The sequence below is a fragment of the Pleurodeles waltl genome, chromosome 10, assembly GCF_031143425.1.
Source record: "Pleurodeles waltl isolate 20211129_DDA chromosome 10, aPleWal1.hap1.20221129, whole genome shotgun sequence".
Classification (NCBI taxonomy): domain Eukaryota; kingdom Metazoa; phylum Chordata; class Amphibia; order Caudata; family Salamandridae; genus Pleurodeles; species Pleurodeles waltl.
The window spans coordinates 283,926,997-283,948,732 of record NC_090449.1 but is presented as its reverse complement, the minus strand read 5'-3'; the positions used below and the strand labels follow the sequence as shown (position 1 = coordinate 283,948,732).

Genomic DNA, 21,736 nt, shown 5'->3' with positions numbered 1-21,736 from the left:
TTTGCCTTACAATCGAATATGTGTGTGTTACAAACATCACCTAAATCCATGACTCACCCCGCAACTAGTGTATAAAAGACAGTCCTCACAAAATACATCCAACACACATTCAGTATTTCATAATCAGCAACTAAAAAGTACCTTCCATCAGACAATATTTATTACACTCCACCTTTCAAAATCTGCTTATTACACTGTTCAAACAGAACACAGTAGGCAAATTCACTGATACCATTGCATAGATCCCCTACACCCCATTCAAACCTGCTTTTCATTATTTTATTTTGGGGTCAGTTTTATATAGCACCAAAATCACCCAGAGATACAGGAGAGCTCTATATTACCACCATTTACTCCATGCAACCACACAGATAACTAGTAGCCTTTAATTTAGTGTCAGTTTTATAGAGCACTAACATCACCCGAAGGAACAGGACCGCTTTCTATAACCAGCAGCTACTCCACAATATATGTCCTTTATCAAAAAAACAAGTCAATACAGCTATATGGAGTTTCTTTAATTTGTACTGCACAATTACTCACCAACCTAAAACTTACCAAAAGTGTTTTATTAATCACATAGATGAAACCTATTGCATTGGCCAATGCTTGTTTTGTGATATTACCATTTCTCTAATGATTACTTGAAACCTGGATAAAACAACCTATTTTTCAAACTGTTGTCAAGTATGAGCAAAGAAACTTCAAGTTTGAATGTAAAGGATAAATTCAACAAGTTCCTTTCCAACACATTACTATTTCACTATCACATGCTCAAGAGACAAAATGTAGCAAATAAGCCCTGATTCCGAGCTATTTCTAGGATTCCAAACCCTTCAGAAACTCGCTTGCTCAGGGCTCAGCATTTCAAGTTAAGTGGAAATTACTGTGTGCATTAAATACCTCACTCACCCTCTGTTATATTTGGGCAGGTCAAACCTTCCATAACTTAAGTCAAAAACAATACGGTATTTGCTGTGACATGCAGATATTTTGTTCATCAGCACCAAAATCATAAATAAATAAATAAAAAAACACATTTTAGAGCGGGAAAATGGGTAAGCCCCTCATTTATAAAATCTAGATTCAAGGAATACACCCCGAGCTGGAGACTTTGTTCTCCCTCACAAAATTTTCAGGCGATCCTCAAGTATAAACAACCATTTGCAATGCAATGGGTCTCACGTTTGTTCGGGTTAGAGCTATTAGCGTTGTAAACTCCTAACCGGACTTTTCTTGCCACATAAACGGAAAATGAAAAGTATTACAATTTCACATAAGAGAGCCGATTTAGAGCGCCACACCATGTGCATGAATGGAGACTAATCAGAACAAGAACACCGGTCCGGTTTAGCCTTTGCATAGTAATAAAAGAAAACAAGCATGATTGCGTTGTGTAAAACCTTGAATTCTGCAAGGAATGCACAGATAAACAATAGAATTAATCTGCTAGTCATGAAAAGTGCTCGATTAGTGTCCCGCGAGATCAAACTACCTATGAAGTAAAGAGAAAAAGTAGTCCAGAAACCATACGGGAAACAAGGAGCCTAGTATGTTTTCAGTAGATGGCCGGTGCGCTCGAGGAGGACTAAACATTGGAAAAAGCATGATGTATGCATGCCTTTCACTAATAAAATCAAGCACATTTTAACAGGCAAGCCAACGAACCAACAACAGTGGTGGGTGTGACATGGGCGTGGTTAAAAACCCACAGAGAGATTACAACAGGGACAAAGCGGTTGCGCGCTCAACCCTAGAAAGAAAAAGATGGCTAGCATTAGATTCTTTTTGCTAGTTCAGCGGATCTGAAATTCCTTTTCCTCTCACAATGCTGTTGTCACCGGATTACTCGAAGTTCAGAGTGGCGCTAAAAAAATGGCTAATTTGAGAAGCGCATTTCTCTTCATGCAGTTTTTTAATCAAGTTTTCTTTTGTGTGCCTCAGCAACAAGAAACCTTGTGGTGTACGTGCGCTTAACAATTTCATAACAGTATTAGGCAGGAGTTAGCTAAAATAAATCCCACTCTTGGCTTCAAAACTCAGGAGTCTCCTGCCTCCATTGAGTCTCTTAGTATATATGCAACATCTGCATGTTAATTCCCTAAAACCTTGGTAAAGGTGCTTATTTATGGCACCCAATAAATTCCTGAACCCAAAGGAGACGGAATTTTATTGGGTGCAATAAATAGCATCTACTCCTCTGACCAAGGCCCTCATTGCCAGTGACCTGATAATTAGTACATTTATCCCACCTGATAAAATCAAACTCTGCAGTCGGAATTTATTGAGTGAAATGAATACCACTCAATTACGATTATCACGCCAAAATCTACGTTATTCCCCAAAATGTGTTAGTATTTATCACACCCTATAAATTTCAACTCGGCGGGATACGATTTTATCAGGTCAGATAAATTAACACCCCTATAACAGAGCACCTCGTAATTTGGGCGTCCTGCCCAGAATCAAGAACGTAATGTAGGGAAAACGCGTCAGAGAGTCTGGCTAACGTAAGAGAAGATCATATAAACATCTTATCAAATACATATATTTGAATGGCACACTTGGAGCACCACAAGGGTTGTCACTTTGCTCCGAGAAAAATATCAGTCGTCTGTTCCCGTGTTAAAATTCTGCAAAGGCCTGGACATCATTCTTAAGTAGAACTTAAATGAAACTGTCTGCACTTATTTTTTAACATGGCTTTTCTCTCTGTCTACTGTGGGCCATTATAGGGAAGCTGTAGAATTCATACAAAGTATTAACTTCTTACATCTGTGTAAAGTATGTACTGAAAACGGGGAACAAATACCGGCTTTGGGTGATTTTGTCTAAATTTTGTACGGGCCCGGACATCAAATACCGGTTATGCCGGTATAAAATCAGCAACCCTAAGCTCCAGTAGACAAAATTCACATAGTTATGAAAAAGGCTAGAACGTTTAAATCACTCACAGGTTGCAGCCACCACTTAACACGTCCCTAAAACGTGTATGGGGTCTGCATCAAAGCGAGTATTTTCTGCGGCCGCAGTGATGCGCCCAAGCGGCCTTGTGACACGTTGTTTCGGTCACGGCCCACTAAGGTCCGTCGGCTCCCACCTACCCGATTCCCGGGCACCGCTCTACACAAACTGAGTGGCCATGGAGATCCAAGGGACTACCCAGACCTCGGTTTACACTCGCTCCCGACAGTTAAGCAGGAGGATACAAGAGCCCACGACCATTACCACCTATCAGGACAGTTACCGGAGCTACGTGAAGTCCGCCTGCCCAGCCACTCCAAGCAAGGGCCCCTGCCGCCAGCAGCCGGTAGGCCCACTTCCATGCCAGGCTGACAAAGGCTCCACCTGCTCCCTCGACAAGGGCCCCTATGACAAGGGCCCTACCTGCTGTATCGACAAGAGTGCAACATGCTCCCATGACAAGGTCCCGCCCTGCTTCTTCGACAAGGGCCCCACCTGCCACCATGACAAAGGCTCCACCGGCCCCCATGACAACTGCTTCCCCTGCCCCCTCGACAAAGGGCCCACCTGCCCCCACGATAAGGGCCCCACCTGCCCCGTAGAGGCGGATCCCATCTGCCCGCCGCCCTGCCAATGCCGCAGCGAAGTAGGCCACATGTGCCCCCCGCCAGGGGTCGAACAGTTCTGCTGCCTGCAGACCCCTCGGCAGCCCACGCTGCTGCCGCCTCTGCGCACGGCGCTGTACGCTCGCTATAGCACGGGTGACTGGCACGCAGCCACCGAGGAGCACTTCAAGGGCTCAGAGTTCTCGCTCAATAGCGCTGTGCGTTACCGCTCCGACCTGTCGCGCATCATGCAGGACAAGGACCAGCTGACTCGGGCCATGCAGGCCGAAAGCCGCCGGGACATCGACCGTCGCCTGACTGACATCCACTACTGGCATTCGGAGCTGTGCCAGGAGCTCGAGCAGCTCATCGCAGAGAACTGTCGGCTCAAGCGCGCCCTCGAGCGACTGCAGAGGGCTCTGGTTGAGACCACTCAGGCACCCCAACAGGTAAGACCAAACACTAGAAAAAGACTTGTATACAAGGCAATATTTTTACAACAAAAAAGTTGGAGATTTTGAAAAACAAATAGATATAAAATATCGGACTATGGTGCGGTTTCATCCATAGCTGTGACAAAGGCACACTGCATACTTGGAAATGCTACACATATACCGCCTTTTAAACCTGGCAGGTACGGGTGACTCAGTGCTAAAGTCTGAGATTTTATATCTACATACAAGCCAACATTTTCGAAGAAGAAAGTGGGTATTTTAATAAAAGGTAATAAGGATAATGCAGTTCCCCATTGACTTCTATTAAAGTAGAGAACATTTCAGATGGTAATCAGCCAAAATAAGGCAAAGTTTGGCTTTGAAAATCTGGAGTCTCCCACCCGAATCGGGTTTATTGTCATATATGCTTCTATTCTGGAGTCTGGCAAGCTCTACCGTAGTTAAAAACATTTAGGTTAATTTCAGTATGTATCTATCATTCCATACCTTGTAATGACTTAGAGCTTTCCTGTTTTGTGGGTAACATTTTAGTGAGGCACATAGCTGCAAGCTGGGAGAAGTCCTAGTAGGGACGAGAAGACTCAGGTGATGCAGCCTGTAACTTAGATGTGCTAGCACGCTGGCCAGCTCCTATTACAGTGCATGGCCAGAGAGAAGGTCGACTGAATCCATTTTGTATCTCAGGCACCTCCGGGGAGAGCCATCAAAACATGAAAATTCTAAACACCCGTTAACCAGTTTCTGCCTGGCACAGAACGGGACAGGGACAAGAACAAGATGTAAAGGGTTGACGGGTGAGAGATTGATAACGCGTCCTTTTATGTTAATTTATTACACATTAGGACTCGTTTTAGGCCAATGAATCTTTTGACCCAGTTGAGAGACACCGTAGGACGAGATAGCTGATCAATATGTCAATCAATATATCAATAATGTCATCAATATTTATTACCACAATACATTTTACTTTGGTTAAAGACTTTAATCAAGTTGACACAACCATGACCTTTCAGCCATGAATAACCACACCTTTAAATAGAATTTATGAAGTTTATTTCCCTATTAGTTACAATCTAAAATTAAGTGTGTCAATCTCAAAGCTAAGAAACACAACAGCATAGTTACGATATGGCAACTTTGGTAAGATTTCAATAAAAGAATCATAACCATCAGAATATAACACAACGCAAACATAGATCAGAATACAGCAGAGTGTCAAATACGCGTCAGTTCAACATAGCATAATGTCGGTCGTTTGTCTATTTGCGTCAATTTGATGATCACCTGTCCTAACCACTAATTAGCATTGGCATGTTGGGCTTCATGCAAAATAATTTAGAGCACCAATTTGGAAAACATCTAACTATGGTCTCTGTCAAAATTAAGCAGTTGGTACCTAGAAAGGAAAAGCAAACCGAAAAATTACAAATTGTATTGTCATAATTACCCTCCAAGGATTAGGTCAGCATTCAGGATCAGGCTTCGTCTTCAGGACATCAGTCAAAACGCCATCAGTCTAAACTAAAGTGAATATGGGCCACTTCCCTCGTAAGGAGGAAAAGTGTAAATGGGCAGTCTATGGATGAGGATGGTTTTAATAAGTCTCAAAGTCACCAAACAGAGTGACAGAGTTTCTGGATAAATCAATAGCATTCCCTACCTAATTCTAATGACCCTTCTGTGACATGGGTTTTTATCCCTTTTTCGTAGTACATTCCCCTAAAATCCCGTTGGACACTAACTATACCCCACTATCTTTAACCTATCAAATTTAGCATTTTGGTAATCCCAGTTGTCACCCCACATTAGTTTGTGGTTCTTTGATTGGTCTTCATAATTGACGTCTTCGGAGGTGGCACATCCGGCGTTACTTCACTCTTTGGCACGTCTTTTGGGTCAGCAGATTCATTGTCCATCGGTCTAAGTGACCTTGTACATTTCATTAATCTACATTTGTTTCAATTTGCACATAGCTTTTTAAACCAAGGCACCAAATATGCGCTTGGGAACGGAATCTACATAGATACATTCGTCTTCCAAGTTGAAGAAAAAATAACATTTGCAGGGTCATGGCCCTTTGCGAGTCAGCACACTGGAAAAACAGAAAAATGCATTTAATATGAGAGCTGGGTAGCTAAAACCCGCAGCTTACGCTAACTTAAGGCCTATAAAGGTTTTCAATACAAATGCAATAACATAAATGTTAATACAAGCTTGATTAAACATAAAATAAACATTTTATTCATCATTAGTAGTTTGTGTATACATTGATGGCCATTTACCATGATCACAATTCAGGTGTACGTTTAAGCGAAACCGCTATTATTATTGTTTTCTATGCAGCATCATTACACATTGATATAAGCATTTCATTTTAATATAGGTTATGTAGGCTACGCTCTCTCAGTCCCTCCTCTGATGACGCTCGTCATTACACAAACCTTTCCCTTTTAACCCATTATTTTTAATTTTTCACTTTACGCATAATGCACATTTCAACATCTTGTCGCTTATGTGAACTCTCCCAAATTTCTTTGAACATTTTCTCTCTTTCACTTTCTTCATTTCTTCTGGTTCTTTTGGTCCAATTTCTCTTTAGTTTGTCATTAATTTGGCATATTCCCCATAATCCCAAAAGACAGGCCAGAACAATTAATAGACCCATTAGTATTTTTGCAAGTACCCCATTCCAAATGTTGGTAAACCAACTCCCTACTATGTCAATTCCTTTTCCAAATTTCTCCCAAACTCCAGGTTCCTTCAAATCCTTCAAGTCTGCACTATCTCAAGTTAGGTTAGTAAGCATACCTCTAATCATTTTACTATTGTCCGGAATGAACGAGCAACAATGACGCTCGTTGAGCATCTTGCAGACCCCTCCACTCTTTGCTAAAAGGATGTCTAAAGCAAGCGGATTTTGAAGAGCCATAGCTCTTTCTGCAGCAAGTTCAGTATCCATCAGGAGTATAGTCCCTGTAAAATTTGTCAGCATGTTATCCACAATAGTAGACAACTTTTTAATCTTTATAGACTTCAAGATAACCCCTACTGAAGGGATTACAGCTCTAAATATGTCACCAATGACAGCAGCCACTGATTCTCGTTTTTGTCTAGTATGTTGTAATTCAGACGTTTTAGGAATTTGCTTTAAGTCATCAATCTGGTAAATCTTTGGGAAAACTATTCCCAAATAACATGTCCCATACCATCCCCTAGGGAGACGGTAATAAGCATTAAGGCCCATATTTATACTTTTTGACGCTAAACTGCGCTAACGCAGTTTAGCGCAAAAAATTTAGCGCCGTCTAACGCCATTCTGAAGCGCCATGCGGGCGCCGTATTTATGGAATGGCGTTAGCCGGCGCTAGCAGACCGGCGCTGCCTGGTGTGCGTGGAAAAAAACCACGTAGACCAGGCAGCGCCGGCGTAGGGGGAAAATGGCGTTAGGGCGTCTTAAAATGGGGCAAGTCAGGTTGAGGCAAAAAAATCGCCTCAACCCGATTTGCGCCATTATTTTCGACGCCCAGACGCCATTTAAATGACTCCTGTCTTAGTAAAGACAGGAGTCATGCCCCCTTGCCCAATGGCCATGCCCAGGGGACTTATGTCCCCTGGGCATGGTCATTGGGCATAGTGGCATGTAGGGGGGCACAAATAAGGCCCCCATATGCCACCCAAAAAAATAAAAAAATATAAAAAATTATACTTACCTGAACTTACCTGAATGTCCCTGGGGTGGGTCCCTCCATCCTTGGGTGTCCTCCTGGGGTGGGCAGGGGTGGCAGGGGGGGTCCCTGGGGGCAGGGGAGGGCAACTGTGGGCTCATTTTGAGCCCACAGGCCCCTTAACGCCTACCCTGACCCAGGCGTTAAAAAGTGGCGCAAATGCGGGGTTTTTTGACCCGACCACTCCCGGGCGTGATTTTTGCCCGGGAGTATAAATACGACGCATTTGCGTCACCGTCATTTTTTTAGACGGGAACGCCTTCCTTGCATCTCATTAACGCAAGGAAGGCGTTCACGCAAAAAAATGACGCTATTTGCCCATACTTTGGCGCTAGACGCGTCGAACGCCAAAGTATAAATATGGTGTTAGTTTTGCGCCGAATTTGCGTCGAAAAAAACAACGCTAATTCGGCGCAAACGGAGTATAAATACGGGCCTAAGTCCTCAGATGTAATAGATCCCAGGGATCGCTGGATCCTGTCCATTCAACTTAAATGTCCACTTACTCTGAAACAAGAACACATGTCTACATTCCCTCGTTCCCACAAACAAATTGTCCTGCTCGGATTTTGGCCTATATATACAAAGCCTACCTACATGTAATGCATCTATAGCTACTTTGCCTTGCGTTTTGATTGCGGTATAAGCATAATCATTTGCATATGTGTGTTTTTCTAACCCTTTTTCTAATCTTTCTTTTAATGCTTTGCGTCTATAATCAGTGTGATCTAAAAAGCTTTTCTCTATAGGTGATAGTAAGCAATTCAGATTATTGCGATGTGCATAAGCAGTTCCAAATGTAAGCATTGGCTCAAAGAATCCTCTAACTATTTTTATATCATGTTCCTTAGCTAGTTTGTTCAAAAATTCAATCACTGGCACAAAAAGAAAACACAACATCCAGATTTGAATAAAAGTATTGCACATGCTCTTGATTATAGAATCTTGTTAGTAGCAGACTACAACTAATACCGTATGTTAGGGGAAGACTATGATAGGTGACCCCTTCTTGCACAGACGAAGGAATCTTGGTACACACATAACAGTCTTTCGCATCCAGGGTCTCTATATACTCATTCAATAAGCAATAGAAGATATTAGTAGAAAGTTCCCCCTTAGAATTAGTTCCCTCATGCAAGTGTCTTGTATCCTGTTCAAACCTTTCCCACGGTGTTAGTGTTGTAATTTCAGGTTTTGAAGTAGCGTTAATAGTCTTTTTCTCCAACCACGGCACTCCCACAATCACTCCCACAATTATTATTGCACACACCTATTATAAGACTCAGCCAACCACACACCTTACTTCCCTTGTTACTACCCCTATTATAAGCCATGTCCGTATAGAATCAGATAGTAGAATAACAACCAACTCGAGGATGATCTAGAACTCTTTTTGTCTCTTGCTCTCTGCGTGTATTTACAGCGTTTTCACTCGCTCCAGGACCCCTTTGTCAAATCAGGTTAGCAGCTTGTCGTAATCAGGTTTTTCAAAGTCAAATCTGGTTCTAGTGCCACATTCGGTAATTTATAGGTCTCTTTCTTAGTTTTTGATTTCAATTTTAACAAAGTATTTTCTTTGAATTAATTCAGGTACCGTAATATTGACCTGGTACTTCTCGATCAAAACAGAATGCTAAGAATTCTTGTTGCCATTCAGATGTTGTAACATACGCCCATTCAGGACCTGTATATCTTCTGTTTGCGACTCTCTTTCTCTTCAATCTGCGTTCTCCTTGTAGTTCTCCTTCGCTTAGGTCTTCCACTCCAGATGTATCAGTTTCTTCTATTATTGCTTCATCTGGTATGCTTCTTATCCTTAAAATTGGTTTCTCTGGCCAGTTATCACCCTTATGCGTCTTCTTCCGATATGCCTTTTCAGGACGCTGGACAGTACCCTCCTCTTGTGGTATGGTGTTTTCACTTGATGGACCTGCAACTGGCTCAGGGGATGCTGGCACACTCTGATCTCTTTCTATTATTTCTCCTTCTTCTTCTTCTTGATCTGTAACGGGCTCAAGTTCTAACCCGTATCTGTCTAGTTCTGGGAAAACCTCTCCTTGACTTAGTTCTCCTGCCGCCTCTACTGAGATAGGCACTCTGTCACCTCTCTCGAACTCATTTACTGTTTGAGGAACGAGGCTGTTCTCAGTGGGCTCTCCTGCAGTCTCAGTTCCTTCTTGGCTGTTTTCTGGCCCTGAGACTTCTCTTCCTGGAACTGTTGTGCCGGAAACTCCAAGTTCCTCATCAGTTGGGCACGTTACCTTCTTTGTGTGACTGGCATGTATCCAGTTTGAAAAGCCCGCACATTTCACAGCAGTGGTTGTTGTCAAGATTACTTGATACGGTCCTTTCCAACGTGGCTCCCAACACGACTTTCTCACGTGCTTCTTGAAAACCACCCAGTCACCGGCTTGTAGAGTAGGACCTGGATCTCCAATCAGTGGCAATGTGTTAGCCTCTACCTGGTGAGAGAAAGAGCGAATCACATCAGCCAAACCTTTGCAGTAGTCCAACATCATATCATCTGTGATATTCACTAGAGCTTTCGCAGGTACTGCTGGCAACCTCATAGCTCTGCCCATGAGGATTTCATGGGGGGACAGTCCTGTTTTCTTATCAGGGGTGTTCCTCATTGATATCAGCACTAAGGGCAATGCATCTGGCCACTTCATATTGGTAGCTGCGGACATCTTTGCCATTCTTGATTTCACAGTACTATTCATTTGCTCTACTAGTCCTGATGCTTCAGGGCGGTAGCTACAATGCAGCTTTTGTTCGATGTCTAGTGCGGCACACAGGAGTTTAATCACCTCATTGTCGAAATGTCTGCCCCTATCTGACTCTGTAGAGACCGGAAGCCCGAACCTTGGTATTAGTTCCCTAAGAAGCAGCTTTGCAACTGTGAGACTGTCATTTCTACGTGTGGGGTTGGCTTCAATCCAATGACTGAAAACACACACAATCACCAACACGTACTTCAGTCCTCCACAAACAGGCATCTCAATGAAGTTCATTTGCATTTTGCTGAAAGGACCACCAGCTCTCCCAATGTGGCTCAAAGTTACCACAGTCCCTTTTCCAGCATTCATCTGTTGACAGATGATGCACCTGTGGTAGGTAACCTCTGCGGCATGTCTGAACTTTGGGTTAAACCAATCAATTTTGAATGACCTGATCATTGCATCTCTCCCAAGGTGAGCCTGTCCATGGTATAGCCTAGCAAACTGTGACAGAAGGCTATTTGGCAATACAAATTTCCCCTCCTCTGAGACCCACAAATCATCAGCCCTCTGTACACATTGTATTCTTTGCCAGGAACGTTTTTCCTCTTTGCTAGCACGACCCTGTAATGTCTTTAACTCATCTAGGGTATCAACCACCCTTAATGCAAGGTTCAAACATGTGTCATTTTCAGTTTGCGATAATAATTCCCACTGTTACTTGAATGATATACAGTTCAATGCTCAAAACCTTGCGACTTGATCTGCATAACTGTTTCCCATGGACACAAAGTCTTGTGACTTAACGTGAGCATTGCATTTCACCAGGGCAATTTCAAGAGGTAACTGAATTGCATGTAACAAATCCTTTATTTGTTCACCATTCTGCACAGGAGACCCAGAAGAGGTCATGAAACCTCTCTGCGACCACAGTTGGCCAAAATCATGTACAATTCCGAATCCATATCTGCTATCAGTATAGATAGTGACTCTCAGATTCACAGCTGCGTGGCATGCCTTAGTAAGGGCAATTAATTCTGCCACTTGTGCGGAAAACACTTTCTCGAGCCAGGAAGCTTCAATGATACCAGCTATGGTACATACAGCGTAACCAGCCCTCAGTGTTCCGACAGAATCTCTTAAACAAGACCCATCAACAAACATAATGCAGTCATTTTCTTTCAGCTGTGTGTCTTGAATATCTGGTTGTGGCTTTGTACATAATTCCGTTACCTCAAGACAATCATGTTCAAATTCTTCCTCATTGTTAACTTCAGTACCCTCAGCAGGAAGCAGAGTTGCCGGGTATAACACAGTACATCGTTTCAGCGAAACATTTGGTGGCCCCTGTATGATTGTCTCATATTTAGTAAGTCGGGCATTTGTCATGTGTTGAGTTTTGGTTCGAGTCAACAAAATTTAAACTGAATGAGGAACCATTACTGTTAGGGGGTATCCCATGACTATGCCTTCACACTGCGTAAGGCTTTGACCAACTGCTGCAACTGCGCGCAAACAACCCGGTAAGGCTGCTGCAACGGGGTCCAAGGTAGCTGAAAAATACGCTACAGGGTGATTTGCACCTCCATGGACCTGTGTCAATACAGACAAAGAACAAGCATCACGTTCATGACAAAACAGTAGAAAAGGGTTCGTATAATCAGGCATAGCTAACGCTGGTGCCCTGCACATCCACTCTCTCAATTTCATGAATGACTCAAGCTCTTCTTTGGACAAGGCTATGGTATATGGCTCATCTTTGATCTCTTTGCCTGTCAGTTTTATCAAAGGTTTTGAGATGATCAAGAAGTTGGGTATCCACTGGTGACAGTAGCCCACCATTCCCAGGAACATCCTGACATCTCTCTTCGTTGTTGGGGGGTTCATTTGCAAAATGGCTGTTATTCTTTCCTTCGATATTCTCCTGAACCCCCTTTCAATTAAATGCCCTAGGTATTTTACCTCTTTCTGACAATATTGCAGCTTCTTGGGTGACACCTTATGTCCGTTCTTTCCCAAATGATTCAGTAGGGCAATTGTATCATATTTACAGTTGTCCCTTGTTTTGGATGAAATCAGTAAGTCATCGATGTACTGTACTAGAGTCGAGTTAAAAGGTAGTACTAAGGATTCTAAGTCCTTTTTCAATATCTGATTAAAGATAGACAGTGATTCAGAAAATCCTTGAGGAATTCTGCACCTTCTGTACACCTTGTCCAGGAATTTGAAACTGAACAAAAATTGACTGTCCTCGTGAAGAGGTATCGAAAAGAATGCTTGTGACAAATCTATAACTGTGAACCATTCAGCATCACACGGAACCTGAAACATGATCACTGCTGGATTGGGCACTATGGGGCAGCATTTTACCACAATCTCATTTATTTTTCTCAAATCCTGCACAATTCGGACTTTCCCACATGGCTTTTTCAGACCCATTATTGGAGAATTACATGGACTGCTCAAAACTTCTTTCAGGACTCCCTGTTTCAGAAAATCTGAAATTATTTGTGACACTTCAATAAGAACATCTTGTGCAATATGATATTGTGGCACCTGGGGAAGCACTGCATTCCGCTTTACTTGTACTTTAACTGGTTCCACGCCTTTTATTAGTCCCACTTCCTTTCCTGTCAGATCCCACACTCTCTCTGTCACTGTTCCCTGTAACTCGACAGGTAGATCAATCATCGTAAGCATCGGAAACAAGGTAATCAAAGGATAATCCTCATTTGCTGTCACTGTTTCTTCCTCTGAAAACTGACCTTCGTCTCCCTCATCGTCACTGTTTGTCTGTACTTCGATTCCATCATTGGAACAGGAAATTGAACATTTTGTCTTGCACAGTAAGTCCCTCCCCAGTATGGATACCGGACTTGAATCACAGACCACAAATCTATGCAGTCCCTGGAAATTGCCGATCTCAACTTGCACTGGATCTGTAATCGGGTTTGTCAGGTACTGGTTTGCTACTCCGACTACCCTTATGGTACGCCCCGAAAGTGGTAGTTTCGGAACCTCCGCACTCCTGACTGTAGAGCGTGTAGCTCCAGTATAGACCAAAAACAAGACTTTATAACCCATTTCCTTCCCTTCCACATAGGGACCCCTTTGATCCACCTCTAAGGATGCTGCAAGCCTGCACTCTTCACTATCTGAGCTATCATCCGACCATTCTTCATTCATGCCATTTTCACCTCGTAATGGGAATTTCTGCACTGTATTATGTTGACTTATTACCTGACCAGTGACCTGTTGAGGAAGCATGACCTGTTGCTGTCCCATCAGAGCCATTGGTAATTGCATTTGCTGTCTAGGTACCATGGGAACCTGCTGTTGTACTTGCTGCATCTGTGCTGGCTGGAAACGCAGCATTTGTATTTGCTGCATGGGCTGTACCCCTTGCATTTGTACCAGGTTATTTTGAAAATTTGGATTTTGATGTCTTGGTTTCGGACCTCTTACATTTTGCAATGTACCAACATTAGTGCTTTGTTGAATGACACCATCCTGCACCACATTCGGGCACTCCAGTTTCCAGTGCCCCACGCCCCCGCACGTGTGACATGGTGACATCTTTTTCACCCCTTGTACCTCATTTTGAACCACAACGGTATTCAAGACTGGACCGCGATTCACGAACCCTCGGCCTCGACCTATCGGTTGCGCCTGAAACACACCATTCATTTGCGGTTGCTGCTGTATCATCTGCTGGACTCCATTTCCCTGTATTCCTGCCTGTTCAGCCCTTATCTGCATCACCATCACTTTCTCTTTCAGCTTTTTCTGCTTCAATTCAATTTCGTCACTACAGTATTTCGCATACTGCAATACTTCATCAATCGGCTTTGCTTGCCGACAAATCAAATGATTCTTAATCATTTGACTAACCTCTGGTCTTAACCCTTCAACAAATCTGAACACGAGATGGTTCATGTTTTTCGGCTTGATGGTCTCAGTACCACTGTAGTGTTTGAATGCCTTTAACAATCTCTCATAGTAAGCATGTATGGATTCTTTAACCTCTTGCGAGGTCCGGTCGATTTTCTGCCAATCAGTCACTTTCGGCGACACCTTTTGTTTCAAAAACTCAATCACCTTATGATAATACTTCATCACCTCCTCCTTGCCGGCTCCGTCGTCGGCCAATCTACCCCTATCTTGCACTCGAGCCACAAATCAGGCGGAACAATGATCTCAAACAAGGTATTCAAGTCTTCCCAGAGACACTTCGTAAGCTTCACGGACCTATCTGTTTGCTTATACCATTCGATCTGTTTCTCCCTCAATCTGGGATAATCATTAGTAAAGGATAGGATGTCTCCTCTGGACCACGGTACATGCACTAAAACACCACCAGCTGTTTCTCTCATGGGTAGTACTTTTACTGATTCTGTATCGGGTGAGGCTTTGGCTTGACTTGACCCTGGACTGTCACCCTTTTCTTTATCTCTTTTATTTGCCCATCTGCCTTCCCATTTTTCTAATGCACCCCAAATCTGCGCACTTTGCAATAATTCTTTTAGATGCGCTTTCATTCCAGCAGACCTCATGTGCTCAAAATCTTTTGAATCAAAATCTAATCTGTAGCTTCTTTTCAAATGTTTAGTGTTTTCAATGTAAATTTTGTATTTGTCTGCCAGGTTTGCTAATCTCTGATGCACCTTGCCCACTTCTTTGGTAATCTTGGGACACAGGAATCTCAGTTCTGCTTCAGTGTATAACTCCAATCTATTTACCCCCATCGTACCTTCCACCAATTCAGCAGCTTCCACTCCCAGTCTTACAAAATTTAGGTAGTCATCTTGCCCTACTTTTTCTGGTTCTACTGCCATCACTGTAGTCTTTTGTGAAGTATACGTTTTCTCTAGCCATTCTTTCAGCTGTTATACTGTAAAGTCTTGCAGCAAAATGTTCCCTGCACGTATCATTGGCGACTGTGAAGTGTTCGTGCTTATCGTTTGTGGAGTCAAAACCCCTAATCCTGCCTGACGCATTGCTTCCAAGGGCGCTTCTACTGGGCTAAGGTCTATTAAGGACCTCGGCTTTTCGACTGCTTGTTCTCCTGGAGCCGTTATCTGGGGAGTTCATATGGACCCGCCTCTTATCGCATCCTGGGTCAATACTCCCTGATCACATACGCCAGATTTGCCTTGGGCATACAATGGTACTGGCAGACCGACAGTAATTGGTAACGATATGGTAGCGGGTGTCTGACCTTGTCCCAAACTCCGTGGAGCAGTAACTCCATAGGTCTGTTCCAAAGTACCCGGGACAGGCACTAATGGAGGACCAGCCACTGGGTTATACCCCGGTATCAGTTGTGGTTGCGGCTGGGACAGCAATTTCGGAGTTGACTCAATCTGCACTAACCTTGATTTTGTATATATCGGGTCTGACGGCACTATCAGATTTGTAGTAGTCTCAAGTACTGGGACGCCTGGATAGATTCTCTGTATCTGCGGTGGAGGTTGCAACTGTATCTGCATGTCTGGCGCAGTGGGTACACTGACACCATTCTGTATCGAAGTCGTATCGCTAGTCTGTACCGTATCAGTAACTCCCTTCTCCTGTGTCTGGTTCCCAGGACCCATGCTAGTGCTCGGAACACTGTCGCTCACCGCATAGGGTTGCGGGCAATCATGTAATAATCGGTCCATGAATTCTTTATCGTCTGAATCATCTTCCTCTTCCCAAGGTCTCTTATTCTCCTTAGACTTACTAGAGTCCTTATCTGTTTTACAGGAGGCTTTCTTTCCTTGTGACTCTTCTCCCTGAGCTATTGCTGGGAACAATTTTAATCCGTCAACAATTCCCCGTCTCCACATTTTGTTCTTGTTATCCCACCTAGCTTCTGCATAAGATTTTTCTGCTCTTTTTAGCCTTCTCTGGAACCTTTCTTGTCTATGTTTAAGAGCCATCAAATCCCAAATTGCTAAAGCCTCATATTGGGCTGGCCTCGGAGGTGTTTTTTGTGTACTTAGCATCCATCTTAAGTTCTCTAGCACCTTTGGATTGAACGTCCCATGTTCTGGGAACGCTAAGCATCCCTCTTTCTCTGTTAGTTTGCGCCACTGTTTCATCCATAAACAAGGCGCAACACCCTTCTCCTCCATAACCATGTAAGCTGGAGTACCCTCAGGCGGTGTAGGCTCCCCATCAGTTGCCATAATATATGCGTCTCCTTTCAGAGTGCTCTTAAATGCCTTGACAAAATTCATTTTGCGATTTTCTCTTATTTGTATTTAATCAGAAAGTGACTTAGTTCCCAGGACACTCTTCACCCACCCTTCTCAACCTTTTGCCTCTCACGGACGGCAGCCAATCCGTGCGCGACCCCTCTCGACAACTGACCTATCTCAGCGCGGCACTACTGACGTCACACTAACACACTGCAGCTGACAAAGTCTTGTGGCTCGTCCGCCCCTCACTAGATTCACACAAACTTAATGCAAATTTTATTGCAAGCACCTTAAATGACAACACAAATATGTTGGTTTACTACAGAAAGGGTAACACATTCACTTCAGAACTTTACAGAGATTTCACTTAAAGCCTCGGCCGCTACTCTCTCCTCAGCTCCCGCACACGCAAGCAGAATTTGACCCGCAAATTCTACTCTCGACTTGTCAATGGCTCATCCTAGTGCACTTTAGAACTTGCCAAATCTCCATCAAAGGTTTCACACATACGTTTCAACTCAAACTTGACTTGTCAATCACGCCTGCTTGACCTATTAAAGCGCACAGATTACAACATAAACTCAAGTGTCTCCTACACTTGTCAATATACTCCGGAGTCTTAGACCACCACGGGTCCGTACATAAACAATCAACCACGTGGATAATTTTGAGCACAAAGCGCCACACTCACATGAAGTACGCTGACTTCCCTACTCTCATACTGCAGAGTACGCCCATTCCTACTAAAACAACATTTACCTGGCCTAGATACTCACAAACTTCACCGATCACCTGCAAATAGGCATAAGCTGAGCAAGCGCAAACCCCTATACCACACACATTATAACGCTGAGAACATTCCCAACTCACTTAGGCAGGCTCCGAGATCCCGGGAAAGTCATGGTGAATTTAGAAACCCATCATACCTCCAATTTGCATTATCACAGAAAAACAATTTAAGCAAAGATTTTCCGTCCTACGGCCCCAAAGGGCCAAACTGTCGCTCTGCTACCAGAACTGATAACGCGTCCTTTTATGTTAATTTATTGCACATTAGGACTCGTTTTAGGCCAATTAATCTTTTGACCCAGTTGAGAGACACAGTAGGACGAGATAGCTGATCAATATGTCAATCAATATCAATAATGTCATCAATATTTATTACCACAATACATTTCACTTTGGTTAAAGACATTAATCAAATTGACAATGCAACCATGACCTTTCAGCCATGAATAACCACACCTTTAAATAGAATTTATGAAGTTTACTTCCCTATTAGTTACAATCTAAAATTAAGTGTGTCAATCTCAAAGCCAAGAAACACAACAGCATAGTTACGATATGGCAACTTTGGTAAGATTTCAATAAGGCAAGAATCATAAACATCAGAATATAACACAACGCAAACATAGATCAGAATACAGCAGCGTGTCAAGTACGCGTCAGTTCAACATAGCATAATGTCGGTCGTTTGTCTATTTGCGTCAATTTGATGATCACCTGTCCTAACCACTAATTAGCATTGGCATGTTGGGCTTCATGCAAAACAATTTAGAACACCAATTTGGAAAACATCTAACTATGGTCTCTATAAAAATTAAGCAGTTGGTACCTAGAAAGGAAAGGCAAACAGACAAATTACAAATTGTATTGTCATAATTACCCTCCAAGGATTAGGTCCGCATTCAGGATCAGTCTTCGTCTTCAGGACATCAGTCAAAACACCATCAGTCTAAACTAAAGTGAAAATGGGCCACTTCCCTTGTAAGGAGGAAAAGTGTAAATGGGCAGTCTATGGATGAGGATGGTTTTAATATGTCTCAAAGTCACCAAACAGAGTGACAGAGTTTCTGGATAAATCAATAGCATTCCCTACCTAATTCTAATGACCCTTCTGTGACATGGGTTTTCATCGCTTTTTCGTAGTACATTCCCCTAAAATCCCATTGGACACTAACTATACCCCACTATCTTTAACCTATCAAATGTAGCATTTTGGTAATCCCAGTTGTCACCCCACATTAGTTTGTGGCTCTTTGATTGGTCTTCATAATTGACGTCTTCAGAGGTGGCACATCCGGCGTTACTTCACTCTTTGGCACGTCTTTTGGGTCAGCAGATTCATTGTCCATCGGTCTAAGTGACCTTGTACATTTCATTAATCTACATTTGTTTCAATTTGCACATAGCTTTTTAAACCAAGGCACCAAATATGCGCTTTGGAACTAAATCTACATAGATACATTCGTCTTCCACGTTGAAGAAAAAATAACATTTGCAGGGTCATGGCCCTTTGCGAGTCAGCACACTGGAAAAACAGAAAAATGCAATATGAGAGCTGGGTAGCTAAAACCCGCAGCTTACGCTAACTTAAGGCCTATAAAGGTTTTCAATACAAATTCAATAACATAAATGTTAATACAAGCTTGATTAAACATAACATAAACATTTTATTCATCATTAGTAGTTTGTGTATACATTGATGGCCATTTACCGTGATCACAATTCAGGTGCACATTTAAGTGAAACCGCTATTATTATTGTTTTCTATGCAGCATCATTACACATTGATATAAGCATTTCATTTTAATATAGGTTATTTTAGGCTACGCTCTCTCCAGATGATACAGCTTCGTCAGCTGCTACGTGTGAGCATTCTGGGACATTGTGCGGGGTAATATCCAGAATGTATTAGCTTAACCACTGATGAGTGGCACTTGGCAATCCGTCTTTTACAGACTTGTGTTGCACCGTAAATTTTAGTAATGCTTTTAGTGACCCAGATGTAAGCAGAAGGTGACGATTTATGTCTTATGTTTGACAGCCTAACATAGAAAGCAGCACTGACGTACATTAAATGTGCTTATTTTTTCATTTGTTGGTGGTCACAATTGTGCCATCCTTATTTAACAATATTTTAGTGGAATAAGAACAATGTAAAAGTATAATTTAGAATCTTGACTAATTGCTAGTATCAAAACAAATTTAATTTTTAATGTTTAATGTGTGATTTATGAGTTTAAGGATATTTGCAGAGGTAGTAATTGCACTTCTCTGCCATATTTACTGAAATGTACTGACAAATTTATCATTCAAAGTCAAATGTACTGCTCATACTAATGAAATATTATTATTAACAGGTTATACATTTGTATATTTATATGTTTTATTAAATTGCAATGATTAACTGTAATGCAACTGATCTTTGTTATGTTAACTTAAATGAGGCCTGCAGAGCTCGTATTTTCCAGTGGTGTAAAAGTGATGAATCACTGTTCTTTTTAACATGGTTTTTTCTCTACTTCCATTCTCATGAGAAGCTTTGCAAGTAGCAATAGGTTAATTGTTCAATTGCACAGAGACTTTTATTTTATTGACTTTGAGAAGAACACCCAGTGGACTTAACTTGAAATAAGATGTTGCTGCTACTGAGCGGATTCACGCTAATGGAAGATGGTTCTAAGGGACAGTCTGAGAATTTGATGGACTGTTGCAACAATGGAATCACCCGTTGAATTGAATCATGCTCCTCTCATGTGACCTGATGCCATTAAAGCAACAAATCAATTTGATTTATGTGTTTTATATTACAGACATATTTTGAAAGATTAGATCAGCTTCTCAGACCCTCATCAGACTTTAAGTCAGTTCTTTCTCTGCACCTTTCCTGATGACACTTCTGACTGAACTCTGCCGTTGATCCAGATGCTTTGCTGATAAAGAATCCCTGAATGCTGCTCCTTGGACAGATATACCTCTCTCAGCTGATTGCCATTTTCCCTTGACATGTTCGTTTTTTAGATCGAGCATAGCAATGCACAAGTGCTGCTTTTCCAACTTCTTGGAGTCTATGTGGGCTTTCGACCACGCCCATCACCTTCACTCATTCATGGGCTTGCCTTTCAAAAATACTTTGTTATCATTGGTAAACGCTTTACGTTTGTACCTACTTGGGGAGGTTTTGTTACCGCATTGGCCATCGACCTTGTTTCATGAATAATTGCACTTTTGCTGATACGTTTGACTGCTAGCAAACTTCTTTTTCCTTTTGTGTCTCTCCTTTGCACTCATGTTCATGGCAGCCGTGGTGCTTTGAAACGGCTTGCTTATGTCGACTGTTTTACTTTCCATCTTCAATTTATGTGGCAAGAAAAGTCCAGTAGGAATTTACAATACCCATAGTTCTAACTCGAGCGAACGCAAAACACATGGCATTGCAAATACTTGTTCTAGAATAGAATCTATCATGCTGACACTCACTCTTTTAATTTTTCTAGCTAGTATTCTGCAGTCCGAGATATATTTTTTTCTCAAATTATTTTTGTCTCCTTTTATATTTTTGCTCACACGTGTCTGTCCCCACACATGCATTTCCTAATTTGGTTAGCAGTAGGAACAACCTGTGTGCAGCCCAACATTTCATACTCTTTAATTCAACTTAATAATGTTGATGCAATCTGACTTAAGATATATTTCTGTGTCTCAGATAATTTCATTAATTATATGCATGATTAATCTTGAATACCTAATTTAGTTAATGCTAATTTGTTTGAACTTGTTTCGCCGCTTTGGGCAGTCTGTGGTGCTTATATACCTTTATAATTTGATTTTACATGCTGTTTTTATGACACTAACATTGTGGTTGTAAATTAAAGCTTTCAACCTTATTCCTGATTGGAGTTTTCCTTCTGTGGCCACATTGGTCATGGTGTCTTAATCGTATGGTGGTATTGATGTAAATTTGTATATGGGTCACCACACCTCTTTTTGGGTCAAAAGGTCTGTCGACCTCAGTGAAGTGTTTGATTCCTGTGAAGGATGAAAATGCACTTGCAATTCTGGTAGCAGAGGTGCGGTTCTGTCCCATAAGAGGGGGAACCATATGTTACAATAATGTTAGGGAACTGGGATTCACAGTTTTGGTAACTGAGTGACGCTTTCATCCCATAAGCGAGGGAACCATATTTTTGTTTAGTGTTAGGGAGTTCACATATCATTGCCCAGTCTAAAAATTTCCCACCTCGTATTTTCCCCCTTGATCTGTTCTAGAGATTGATGAAGTTCCAGCGTTGTTCCTACAAG

The 21,736-nt window shown here is 42.2% G+C and overlaps 1 protein-coding gene across 1 annotated transcript in view; it reads left to right on the top strand.

Moving 5' to 3' along the window:
- Nucleotides 1–3,142: 3,142 nt before the first annotated feature.
- TEKT5 (tektin 5) overlaps nt 3,143–21,736 on the top strand; it is a 727,209-nt gene continuing 708,615 nt past the window's right edge. The window contains exon 1 of the mRNA XM_069212313.1: nt 3,143–4,018. Within this exon, the coding sequence (XP_069068414.1) occupies nt 3,143–4,018 (876 nt within the window). The remainder of the gene's footprint in view (nt 4,019–21,736) is intronic.